Source organism: Microchirus variegatus, assembly GCF_963457635.1.
Source record: "Microchirus variegatus genome assembly, chromosome: 12".
NCBI classification, from domain to species: domain Eukaryota; kingdom Metazoa; phylum Chordata; class Actinopteri; order Pleuronectiformes; family Soleidae; genus Microchirus; species Microchirus variegatus.
In genome coordinates, this window is record NC_139813.1 from 25,598,808 (window position 1) to 25,612,378 (window position 13,571).

Sequence of the window (13,571 nt, forward strand, 5' to 3'; positions counted from 1 at the left end):
TTTAGAATTAAGTTAATTTGTGTGGATGTTTCCTGGCATAAACGCCGACCTTGTCAGGACCAGTAAGTCGTCGTGGAGACGGAAAAAACCTGGTCCTAATGAGGCAGGACCTTATTTCTGAGGAACTGAGGATGTTTTGATGTGGTGGTGAGGTTAAATTGAGTCTTAGAGAGTTGGGGACAATGCTTTTTGTAGGCCGTCCAAATGCATTTTTGAAGGAAAATCCTACTGTTTTTGGTATGCCAAGGCCACCGTTTGCTGCCATCTGCAGTCTCACCATTAGGTGGCACTAATCCTTAAACACTGGACCTTTAAAATAGAAAACAGGACAGTTTTTCCCAGTGAAAAAGGCCATGAAACGACGAGGGATCCAGGCGCTGAAATACACACGATTGCCATCTACAGTCTGACCATTAGGTGTCACTAATTCTTACAAACTGGACCTTTAAAATGGCAAATATGACACTTTTTCACCATGAAACAACGTTAAGACTACAGTTTAGAATGTTGTTCCAGGACGAGGGATCCAGGCGCTGAAATACGTACAATTGCCATCTGTAGTCTCACCATTAGGTGTCACTAATTCTTACACACTGGACCTTTAAAATGGCAAATATGACACGTTTTCACCTTGAAACAACGTTAAGACTACAGTTTAGATTGTTGTTCCAGGACGAGGGATCCAGGTGGTGAAATACGCACTATTGCCATCTGCAGTCTCACCATTAGGTGTCACTAATTCTTACACACTGGACCTTTAAAATGGCAAATATGACACTTTTTCACCATGAAACAACATCAAGACTACAGTTCAGAATGTTGTTCCAGGACGAGGGATCCAGGCACTGAAATACGTACTATTGCCATCTGTAGTATCACCATTCGGTGTCACTAATTCTTTCAAATTGGACTTTTAAAAAAACATATATGACACTTTTTTACCATGAAACAACGTTGAGACAAAATATTCGACCCATGTTACAGGACGAGGGATCCAGGCGCTGAAATACGCATTATTGCCATCTACAGTCTGACCATTAGGTGTCACTAATTCTTTAAAATTGGACTTTTAAAAAAACATATATGACACTTTTTCGCCATGAAACAACGTTAAGACTACATTTTTGAACTATGTTCCAGGATGAGGGATCCAGGCGCTGAAACCCGCTGCTCATTCTTCTTTTCCTTTACAGAGAATTTATTTAAATTTGCTGACAATGTTTACTTTCTTATCTTATTCTATCTTATATTTTACTGCTGCCGTGGTTGTTGTTTGTCCAGCTTAATATAGATCCAACGTTCATGAAATACATTTCAAACAAAGCTTTTTTTCCACTTGTTTATGTATTTATTTATTTATTAGGAACAGGAAGTTTACAGCAGGTGTTTATTTACAACTCACAAACTGTCTCTCTGTGTCTCAGGGTGCTGGTCAGGAGAAGTTGGGCATCTACATCAAGTCTGTGGTGAAAGGAGGAGCCGCTGACGTGGTTCGTACAGAAACACTGGAGAATAAAAATACATGAGAGAGAATGTGTGTGTGTACAGTGTGACTCATCCTTATGTGTGTGTGTGTGTGTGTGTTATCCACAGGACGGTCGTTTGGCTGCAGGCGATCAGTTGCTGAGCGTGGACGGACGCAGTTTGGTCGGCCTATCACAAGAGAGGTAAAGATGGCACAAGAAAATAGTTGTAGTTGAGTGAGAAATTCAGTTTGTGCAGCCCTGGCACAACAGTTAGGTTAATATTCAACTATTTTAATCGTCAATAACCAGTTTGAGTCATTTTTTAAACAATTTAATGTGAATACGTTCAGGTTTCTTTGCTCTATTTATCAAATAAATCAATAAAAGTCAATATTTTACTGTAGAAAAAAGCCTGAGCTCGACTCTTCCCCCACATTATCAAATGTCACGAGTGTATTTTAAGTCATTTTTCTTCCTGTATCCATGACCACAAAACTCTTAATACACTAATTTTCACCCATTTACTGAGCGTTTTGTCAAAATACTGTGAAAGACAAAGAAGAAAGTCGTAATAACCTGTGAAAAGTGTTATTAAACTAGATTATATTGTAATTTTACAGAATATCAGTAACAGTAAAATAGGGCATCAAGGATTATTCGATTTTTAATCCTTTACTAAATAAACCATCGATGTTTTGGGGTTTGTTTTTTTCTGTTTTCTTTGCTCCACATTAACAAAGAAATCATTAAAAGTTAACGTTTTCAGTTTGTGGACAGAACAACATTTTATAGACCAAAAAAACTAATCGATAAATCAAGAAAATCAGCAACAGATTAATAGATTATAAAAATATGTGAGAGTTTCAGCCCTAAAATGAGCTTAATTGTGGATATAGTTGTTCTTAACAACAGTGAGAAACAAAAAGGGTTTAACTTGTTCCCTCGATCATTTATTATACAACTCAATGAAATGTGTCTTAACTGGAAAGTCGGGTTCTTCTGGACTCGAGTGTCAGTGAAATAGTCAAATTTATCTCATTTTACATTTAAATTATGGGGAATTTGGACTTTAGATGCATCTAAGAATGGATGTTTGTGACATCTTTAAAAAAACCCTGCAGAAAAACCTGTGTCTGACAGTTAATCCAGTTCTTCAGACTCCATCATGTTCCGCGTGTTCATTCTCGCCGTTCGTGTGGAACTGGATCCACGAGTGTTTTCATTAATCGTTTCCGTGTGAGAATCAGGACAAAGACTGGGGTTTATTTCACAGCTTCAGCGTCGTCTTGTTTACGTTCTCATCTTCATTCACAGACTTCACATCTGTGCTTCTTTTTTCTTTTATTTTGTGTGTGAACATATTTTCTAAAGTGGATTCTGAGGCTGTTTCATGATGTGGTTTCATCTTCCCCTCAGCTATTTACAGAAATACAGAGAGTACCCGCTCACTGACTCACACGCATTTTAACTAACACTAAAGTTGATGTAAAAGTACATTTAACATCTTTTAAAGGTAGAAATTACGCTTTCAAATGAAAGTTATAGTTGTTTAGTAGTAGTTTATAGTGTAGTAATGAAGGCAGACATCTTGTGTTCAAGTGTTTCTACAGGAGCCTGGTTGTGGTGTATTTTGTATTTTTTAAAACTGTTGCGAACAAAGAAGGAAAATCCTACTGTTTTTGGCCACCGTTTGTTGCCATCTTCAGTGTCACCATTAGGTGTCACTAATTCTTACTTACTGGACCTTTAAAATAGCAAATATGACACTTTTTCATGATGGAAAAAGGGCATGAAACAACGTTAAGACTACATTTTAGAACCATGTTCCAGGACGAGGGATCCAGGTGCTGAAATGCGCGCTATTGCCATCTGCAGTCTCACCATTAGGTGTCACTAATTCTTACTTACTGGACCTTTAAAATAGCAAATATGACACTTTTTCATGATGGAAAAAGGGCATGAAACAACGTTAAGACTACATTTTAGAACCATGTTCCAGGACGAGGGATCCAGGTGCTGAAATGCGCGCTATTGCCATCTGCAGTCTCACCATTAGGTGTCACTAATTCTTACTTACTGGACCTTTAAAATAGCAAATATGACACCTTTTTCATGATGGAAAAAGGGCATGGAACAACGTTAAGACTACGTTTTAGAACCATGTTCCAGGACGAGGGATCCAGGCGCTGAAATATGCACTATTGCGATCTGCAGTCTCACCATTAGGTGTCACTAATTCTTACTTACTGGACCTTCAAAATAGAAAACATGACACTTTTTCCCAGTGAAAAAGGCCATGAAACAACGTCACGACTACATTTTAGAACTATTTTCCAGGACGAGGGATCCAGGCGCTGAAATATGCACTATTGCCATCTGCAGTCTCACCATTAGGTGTCACTAATTCTTTCACACTGGACCTTTAAAATAGCAAAAATGACACCTCTTTCATGATGAAAAAGGCCATGAAACAACGTTAAGACTAAATTTTAAAACCATGTTCCAGGACGAGGGATCCAGGCGCTGAAATACACACTATTGCCATCTGCAGTCTCACCATTAGGTGTCACTAATTCTTACACGTAGGACCTTTAAAATAGCAAATATGACACTTTTTCACCATGAAAACGATGTTAAGACTACATTTTTGAACGTGGTTCCAGGACGAGGGATCCAGGTGCTGAAATATGTGGCTCATTCTTTTTTGCCTTTAAATTGATTTTATTTAAATTTGCTGATGATGTTTGTTTTCATGTTATATTCTTGTCGGTTTCAATTGTTGTAACCTGTATTTTACTGCTGCCTGAGTTCTAATCTCTCCGATTATCCATTATAATCCATATTATGTGCAGATAATCTCTGCAGAAGAGAGATTTTAAGCGAAAAACTCTGATCAGACAAACCCTCTCTCTCTCTCTCCCCCCCCCTCTCTCTCTCAGGGCGGCCGAGCTGATGACGAGGACGGGCGCAGTCGTGACTCTGGAAGTCGCCAAACAGGGCGCCATTTACCACGGCCTGGCCACGCTGCTGAACCAGCCCAGTCCTCTGATGCCCAGAGGTGAGAGAGAGCACACATTACTCTCTATATTCTCTGTTATTTCACTTCACATGATGAACAGTAGGTCTCCCTTCTTGTTTACTCTGTAGTTAACTGTCTTTTTTATCACCGTTATTCCACTTTAGTTTATTTTTGTATCGTTCTTAAGGTGATTCATGCTTTAAGATGAGTTGTAAAAGAGTTTTTTGATAATTGAGCTGTGATTTGATGTTTTTTAAATAATTTTCTGGTTGATCTCTGTCTTTGGTGCAATAGATTTAACTAACTTAATAATGGAAATAGCTAATATTTGCAGCCGGGATCATTTAATTTAATAAACACTTAAATTAGGACAACTAGGACTGCATAATCAATTTATCTGTCAAAATATCCTAATTGGTGTTGGAAAATATATTTTTCCAAGTTTTCGGGCTTTTATTTTGAAAATCTTCACATTTAGTAAGTGGAAACCTGACAATTTGATGTAATTATGGAGAAAAACACTCAATTAAGTAACTTATATTACAAAAGTGAATCTCCTTAGTCTTTTAAATGTCACACAATCACACATTTAATTGCCGTGTTTGCAGTTTAAAGAGCTGTGTTTTTGTGAAGTGGTCATGAATGGACTATTGTGACTCGCATTGATCGTTAATGGCAGTAATTTGTGGACGACGGAGGACGAGCAGAGACACAGTGTCCTCGTTGTCAGACTGGACTGGACATAATCACCGTCTGTGTCTGTGTCTGTGACTGAGTTAGACGTAAGAACACAGAGTTTACTGCTGAAGCTGCTGCTCGTCTGTCTGTCTGTCTGTCTGCTGGAATGTGACCCGAGGTTCATTAAGAGGAAGTCTTCTCGCCGGGGTTTGTGGGTCTGCGGTGCCGCTCTCTCTGGCTCAGGATGACGCTCACAAACGGGTGTTTCTCCCCCAAATTCCCCTCGAACCACAGTGTTTTTCCAGACGTTAGCAGACGTTAGCAGACGTTAGCGTAGGAGGAGGAGGAGACGTTGAGGGTGGGAATAATCACCTGGCACAGAGGCTGAGCGGAGTTTAATCCTTTATTTTATGTCAGGGATGCATCTATGTATGTAGTTGTTTGGTCCATAAAACGTCAGAAAATGATGATCTGTTTCCACAAACCTCGAAATAACCTTTCAAAAGTTCTTAATTTAAACAGGGTTAAGTGTTTTGTAATAATATGCTTAATATTGAGATATTAGTAACGACACCTTGAGATGTTTGTATACTTTACTCATTTTTTATTGGGAAAAAACAAACATTTTAACCAATTACAGGACCTTTAAAATAGAAATATGACACTTTTTCCCAGTGAAAAAGGCCATGAAACAACGTTAAGACTAAATTTTAGAACCATGTTCCAGGACGAGGGATCCAGGCACTGAAATACGCGCTATTGCCATCTGTAGTCTCACCATTAGGTGTCACTAATTCTTTCACACTGGACCTTTAAAATAGCAATTATGACACTTTTTTCATGATGGAAAAAGGCCACGAAACAACGTTAAGACTACATTTTAGCATGTTCCAGGACGAGGGATCCAGGCGCTGAAATGCGCGCTATTGCCATCTGTAGTCTCACCATTAGGTGTCACTAATTCTTACACACTGGACCTTTAAAATAGCAAATATGACACTTTTTTTCATGATGGAAAAAGGCCACGAAACAACGTTAAGACTACATTTTATCATGTTGTTCCAGGACGAGGGATCCAGGCGATGAAATGCGCACTATTGCCATCTGTAGTCTCACCATTAGGTGTCACTAATTCTTTCACACTGGACCTTTAAAATAGCCATTATGACACTTTTTTCATGATGAAAAAAGCCATGAAACAACGTTAAGACTAAATTTTAGAACCATGTTCCAGGACGAGGGATCCAGGCACTGAAATGCGCGCTATTGCCATCTGCAGTCTCACCATTAGGTGTCACTAATTCTTACACACTGGACCTTTAAAATAGCAATTATGACACTTTTTTCATGATGAAAAAGGCCATGAAACAATGTTAAGACTAAATTTTAGAACCATGTTCCAGGACGAGGGATCCAGGTGCTGAAATGCGCACTATTTCCATCTGTCGTCTCACCATTAGGTGTCACTAATTCTTACACATTGGACCTTTAAATAGCAACGCGGCTGCAACTCATGGTTATTTTCATCCAAAAGGAGTCTGACGATCATTTTCTTGATTAACTGAGTCGTCTTTCGTTCCGTAAAATGTTGGATAATGTCTCTAAATGATCACTTTTTGTCCACAGAATTGTCCGAGAACAATATGCATTTTTTTATCGTGCGTTGCCTCTGCCTTTATAGTAATTTTCGATCCTCAAGATTTATAATAAATGATTATTAGGGACTTTATAATGTTCTTTTTCATACATATTTACGTTAAATACAGTTTATATCTGGTCTGCTGTACAAAAAACACAAGATTTGATGATTTCGGTGTGTTTTTGAGTCATTTTAAGAGTTTAAAGCGCTTTGTTTTTACAGTTGCTGTCATAAAATTGCAGTTATTTATGTCAGATTAATCAAAACACATGACATTTTCATATCGTCTCATGATTCTTTCGCTCTAATTGTAGTTGATGGAGTTGTATTTGAAATGAAAGGCAGTGAGAAATCACTTCACTTGTAGGTGGAACTGTGTCACCTGTGTGATAAATCTGCTCGTCCTGCGATCATTCACAAACACCTGTTAAATCACTATTAAAAGACTTGTGTTTTTTTGAACAGATTTAAATAATCTCACTGCTTTTTTTCGTTCGCAGCTGCCGACCGAGGCCGCGACAAGAACGGGAAGCTGCGACCAAAGAGCGAGGGCTTCGAGTTGTACAACAACTCGGTGCAGAACGGCTCGCCGGAGAGTCCTCAGCCCGGCTGGGACTGTTACCCCGAACCAAAGAAGATGAGCAGCGAGGACCGGCTCCTCAAGAACCGAGCCGACCACCGCTCCAGCCCCAACGTCGCCAGTAAGTCACTGCAACGTTCGAATACTGCTTTTATTATACTGCGGTTCGGCTCGTTTTACTGTAGAGCTGCAGATAATGATTGTTCTTCACGCCGTCAATCGTTTTCTTGATTAATCCATTAGTTGTTTGTCCCATAAAATGCTCTCAAATGTCATGTTTTGTCCACAAACTGTTATATGGAGCAAAGAAACCAGAACATATTCATCTTTAAGAAGCTGGAAAACCAGAAAACTTACAAAATATTTGACTGTTAGTTTATTCATGGGTTAATAATCGAATAATCATTGCTGCCCTGTTTTACTGTCACTAATGGTCTGAAAAATTCAAATTTTGTCCAATTTATGACATTTTATTTAGTTTTCGATCACCTATTATCATCTAGTATCTTCATTAATCCATCAAAACATGATGACATGAGTTTAATAACAGTTATTACGTCTCATTTCACACTTGGCACGTTGAGAAAATCCAGTCGTTTGTATACAGGAAGTTTAATTTCTAAATGCTCCATTTTCATTGTGGAAAAAGTCTAGAAAATAATCTAAAAATAATATTTTCTGATGTTATTTAGACGTTCTTTTCCAGGTGTCCCTAATTTCTGGGTTAAGACGGTATTTTTTTTTTGTCTTTATTCGTTCAATCTTTAACTTCGTGGTCTTTTGTCCTCAGATCAGAACCAGAGTCCTGCAGGGAAGGCCGTTTACCCCGGAGGACCCGGCACCAAGATCACCTCCGTCTCCACGGGCAACCTGTGCGCAGACGTAAGTTGCCGCACGACTGCAGCTGAAGCTGACGCCTCAGCGAGGAATGTTTCAGCGCAGTGACACCAAACACCAGAGTGTGGAGAACACAGACCATGATGTCTTTCTTCTTCTTCAGGATGAACCTCCTTCCCCTCGTCCTGAAGCGTATCCCATCCCCACGCAGACCTACTCCAGAGAGTACTTCACCATCCCGGCCTCCAAGAGCCAGGACCGCGTCGTCGTCGGCCCCGGCCAGGCGCCCGCGCAGCACTGGCAGGGCATGGACGACAGAGTAGATCGCCTCCCTGCGGTCGAGAACATCCACAACAGCATGCAGGTAGAGCAGCGTGAACCTGAATCCCTGTTGGGTTTGCAAGATGGGTCCAAGAGACTGTTTTTGCCCATCTGGTTCTTGTTGATTTGGCCACTGAATTTGTTTCTTCAAGGACTAGAAGATTCCAGAGGGGTCTTTAGGGGACGCTTTGGGACACCCAACACTGAATTCTTCTTGTTCTTCATGTCTTTGTAGAGGGTGAACCACTCTCAGGAGGACCTGTATCCTCCACCAGGGGTCATGAGGCCAGACGAGCGCATGCAGCCGCACTACCAGCAGGACTACCAGCATCGGGACCTGGACTACCAACACCGGGATCTGGACTACCCGAGAGGTCCGCCAGGAGGTAAGCGAGGAGCCGGCCGGGTGTTGTTCTGTTTCTGCGCTGGTTTTAAAAAAAGGACCGACGAGACGTAAATGGGTCATCAAGTGTCCTTTGTGTCCTCAGGCGTGGTCGGTCCGGACCACTGGGCGCCGCAGCCGCAGGTGTCCTCCTCGCTGGAGTCGTCCACGTCCAGCCAGGAGCACCTCAACTTCTCGGCGTCCTCGTCCTCGTCCAACAAGGGCGCCAACCAGAAGACGGGGCCGGGCCGGTGGAAGACGCCCAACGCGCCGCACGCCGTCCAGCCTCACGCTGCACAGCAGCAGCCGTCGCGCTCCGACCTGCCCCCGCCTCCGCCGCCGCCGCCGGCCCCTTACCCGGACGCCTACGACCCGTACGAGCCTCAGACGGAGCTGCCGCTGCCCCCGCCCCCCACTGCGGTCACGCCCGCCGCGGCCCAGCAGGCGGCCGACCGCAAGAAACGCGAGGAGCAGCAGCGCTGGTATGAGAAGGAGAAGGCGCGACTGGAGGAGGAGAGGTAACGCCGCTAACGCCCCAATCCTTTCACCGCAACCTATCTAGGCAGATGTGGCGCGAGTCTGGTTCTCTCAGAGATTTCTGCCTGGTAAAATTCAAACTTCTTATTATTCATCCAGGGAGAGGAAGAGGAGGGAGCAGGAGAGGAAGTTGGGTCAGATCCGGTCCAACCCGGTCATGCCGGTGCAACCTCACAACAACGGAGGAACCCTGCCTCCGCCTCCTCACCACCACCAGCCGCCAATGACTTCCATGGCTCCGCCTCAGCCCTATCTGCCCCCGCACCCTCAACCCCAGCCGCCCCCGCCCAGACCGGAGAAGCTGTCCAGCCTGCCGCGGTCGGCCGTTCCTCCGCCCGCCAACCCTGCAGGTAACACGCTCACGAGTTCCACAAAGACGGACGCGGCGTGAAAAAAATTCACATTTTGAGCGTCTAACTAACGGCGTGGCGCGATTTGCAGGAATGGACACGGTGATCCGCGAGTTGCTCCCGCAGCAGCAGCCGCGCACCATCGAGCGGCGAGACCTGCAGTACATCACCATCAGCAAGGAGGAGCTGACGTCCAGCGACAGTCTGTCCCCCGACCCGTGGAAGAGGGACGCCCGCGAGAAGGCCGAGAAGCAGCAGCAGCTTCACATCGTGGACCTGCTGGACAAGGAGATCCAGGAGCTGCAGGTGAGCTGACGCTAAAACAAACAAAAAAACTGACGCAGGAACGTCTTAAGATATGGACGAAACGGAAGCAGTAGCACCAGGTGACCATGAGGGGGCAGCAGTGTGACTTTTAACATTGGCAGAATCATTGAGGAGGAATTTTGTGAAATTTTAAGAAACTCGCCATTAATGTATTAGTTGTACATTATCACAGACTCCTCCCCCCAGGCACATGTCAGCTCTGTGCTGCCCCGTAGTGGACATTCACATATGCTGCAATAATCTGTCTTTAGAGGAGATTTTAACCTCGAGTCCCTGCTCGAAAATGACATGCCCAAACTAAATAGAGTAAATCTCTGCAGTTACAAGCTCTATGCGGATTATCTTGGTATCAAAATAAAGATAACACTTGTGAGATTCCACTGTAGATGCCACTATGTCAGAGTAAATGTACATGGAACACAGCATAAACGAAGGATTTTTTTTCTCTCGCCTAAAAAAAAGATAGCATTTTAAAGCAAATATCACCTTTAAAATATGCAGTAGGAGCTTAAAAACACATGGAGGTCATGTAACAACGTGTGGACATGAGCTGTGCAAAGTCTGATGCTGTTGAAGTGAAGCAGAGTCAAATGACAGAGGTTTTAGTACAGTAGCAGGTTTTGGCACAGTTTGGCACCAGCTGTGCCATTTGAGATTTCCTAGGTACCAAATTATTAAAAAAACCCATTTAATTTTATTTACATGTCGTCCAACAACATCTAATCGGCACAGACGAGTGTCGCTGATAATCCCCCCATCTTCTCCTGGATTAAAAAATTATGAATTATGGGTGTTTTTTCTCTCACCTGTGAAAGAAGGTATTAATGAATTCTTCTTTATTTTGAGTCAAAAATGTCTTCATTCTTTTCAGGTTTGTTAACGTTTTAGCTTTTAATTCAACTCTCACTAATAATAGTTTAAATGATTGATTTTAGCATCGACAACGTCTTCTAATCATCATCACTGTCACGTTGATTTCTTCATTTATTTTCTCCAGGCGAAGCCGGAGCGGACGGCGGAGGAGAGCGACCGCCTGAGGAAGCTGATGCTGGAGTGGCAGTTCCAGAAGCGACTGCAGGAGTCGAAGCACAGCGACGAGGACGACGACGAGGAGGAGGACGACGAGGACGTGGACACCATGATGATCATGCAGAGGCTGGAGGCCGAGAAGAGAGCCAGGGTGAGATGGGAGGAGGAGGGAGGAGGAGGGAGGGTTCTTCACAAATCTCAGGAAATCAGAGCGCGGGGTGAAAGTGATTCCTCTGTGACAGCGCCCCCTTTATGAATGTCCTGCAATGTGCATCTGCAACATGCTTCTCTCATCGCTTTGCCATGCTGAGCTGCTTCAATCTGATTGGCTGGAGGGGGCTGGAGGGGGCTGGAGGGAGGGGTGGGGGGCGGGGCCCGAGCGAGGACTCTGACCGTGCTGCGTTCACATCATATGACACTTTCTCACTATCACTGAGTCCAGAAAACATTGAGCTCAAATTTAAATTTAAATATAATCCAGTAAATAGTTGTGATTAAAGTGGTGATTTTCCCTCCCGTATGATGTCAACGCAGCATAAACGTCGCGGCGTCTGCGGTCAACGAGCGTCTCCGCGTCCTGACGACGTCTTTATTTATGTTTGTTGATTTCTGGGTCGTGTGAAATGTATTTTTTTTAATTCATGTGTAACAGGCCGCAGTGAATCTGAGAGGCTGTGGTTGACGACGAACTGAATCTAAATCTAAATTTAAATTACATTTTCTGTCGTGAAATCATGTTAAAATCCCCTTTAAGCTCCATGTAATTTGAGTTTAGGTTAATCATAACCAGTGTCATTTAATTGAACCATGAAGAACTCATATTTGAATGTATAGGACTAAAAATAACTCTACAGTGTAGCTTTAAAGGTCCAATATGCAATATTTGAGCGCAATGCTAACGATTGAGGTTAGCGACAAAATGTTGCTGCCCAATAACTTAATTGTTGGGTAAAAAGCAAAAAAAAGATTGCATACACACAAACAGGGAGCGCCCTCTGCTGGACAACTTGGTAACTACTTGGTTGACTTATGCACTTCTAGGCTGTTATTTTAACTATTATTTTTTTCATTATCAGTGAATTAAACGAGTTAGCGACAAGAGAAGTCGCAATATTAACCGGAGTTTTAACTGTTTGTTTTTTAGCCAAATAATAAAGATTTATTTTGGAAGTTAAAAAAAACATTCCGTCATCTTAACAGTGAATTTTGCAGTTTTAAAAATGGCAAAATTCAAACATCTTTATTATTTTTTTTTAGCAAATAAAATAGTTAATTTGACTGTATTTGACTCAATTTAACGCTATTTTTTGTAGGATTTGAAAGTCTCTGATCAGAGCAGAGGACAAAAAAACAATAATGTTTTCACTTTACTGTTTGTCCTCCCTCTCCTTTCTCTTATTTCTGTTTTTCCCCTCAGTTCCCTCCTCAGTTTTATTAATTTATTTATTTATTTTTGAATCCTCCAAACCTTTCCTTTTTTCAGTATTAGGGTAACTTCCTTTCCTCCCTCCTTTATCTCCTCCTCTCACTCTTTCTTCTTCTTCTCTTGTTCTTCAGCAGCAGACTGCTGTCCCAGCTATCTCTGTTCTAGACTTGGTATGTTTTTCCTGTTAATGACCAGTATCCTGTCCCCCCCCCCCCCGTCCTCCCTGTCCCCCCCGTCCCCCCTGTCCCCCCTGTCCCCCCTGTCCCCCCTGTCCCCCCTGTCCTCCCGTCCCCTTACATCACTTCCTGTTTTCCGTCTGCTCACCTGCCCCTTGTTTCCTCTCTGTCCCTCTCCACCCATCTGGACTATTGTTGTCGTTTCATGCAGGGGAGGGAGGGAGTGATTGTGTGTGTGTGTGTGTGTGTGTGTGTGTGTGTGTGTGTGTGTGTGTGTGTGTGTGTGTGTGTGTGTGTGTGTGTGTGTGTGTGTGTGTGTGTGTGTGTGTGTGTGTGTGTGTGTGTGTGTGTGTGTGTGTGTGTGTGTGTGTGTGTGTGTGTGTGTGTGTGTGTGTGTGGGGGGGGGGGGGGGGGGGGGGGGGGGGTGTTAAAGGTCATGAAAGTCATGGAGGTCATGTAGAGGTCGTACCTGGGAAGCTTGTTGTTGTTGTTGTTGTAGCTGGAGACGCTGCTCCGTCCTCTCTGTTCACTCTAAAAACACAGCTGTGAATGCGAAAAAAACCTTTTTAAAAAACCGCTGGTGACGGGAAAAACCAAACCAATCCAGGTTTTTCCAGAGTCCAGCTGAAGGTGTGAAGCAGTGATGTGTGTGTGTGAGTGAACAGTGAGGAGGCTCCTGCATGGCTGCGTTCATCAGGGCCTGATCCGTGCACGACGGGTAAACTGTTTTAGCTTCCGCCGCCGCTGCCACCTGAGCAGTCTGTGACGTGGTCTGGTCATGTGTTCATTCATTCATTCATTCAT

The 13,571-nt window shown here is 43.1% G+C and overlaps 1 protein-coding gene across 1 annotated transcript in view; it reads left to right on the forward strand.

Annotated features, from left to right (window-relative positions):
* afdna (afadin, adherens junction formation factor a) overlaps positions 1 to 13,571 on the forward strand; it is a 103,293-nt gene that overhangs the window by 80,030 nt on the left and 9,692 nt on the right. The window contains exons 23-33 of the mRNA XM_083898932.1: positions 1,425 to 1,490; positions 1,594 to 1,667; positions 4,406 to 4,524; positions 7,303 to 7,503; positions 8,173 to 8,264; positions 8,383 to 8,583; positions 8,776 to 8,926; positions 9,029 to 9,440; positions 9,559 to 9,809; positions 9,901 to 10,115; positions 11,134 to 11,316. Coding sequence (XP_083755058.1) covers positions 1,425 to 1,490; positions 1,594 to 1,667; positions 4,406 to 4,524; positions 7,303 to 7,503; positions 8,173 to 8,264; positions 8,383 to 8,583; positions 8,776 to 8,926; positions 9,029 to 9,440; positions 9,559 to 9,809; positions 9,901 to 10,115; positions 11,134 to 11,316 — 1,965 coding nt within the window. The remainder of the gene's footprint in view (positions 1 to 1,424; positions 1,491 to 1,593; positions 1,668 to 4,405; positions 4,525 to 7,302; positions 7,504 to 8,172; positions 8,265 to 8,382; positions 8,584 to 8,775; positions 8,927 to 9,028; positions 9,441 to 9,558; positions 9,810 to 9,900; positions 10,116 to 11,133; positions 11,317 to 13,571) is intronic.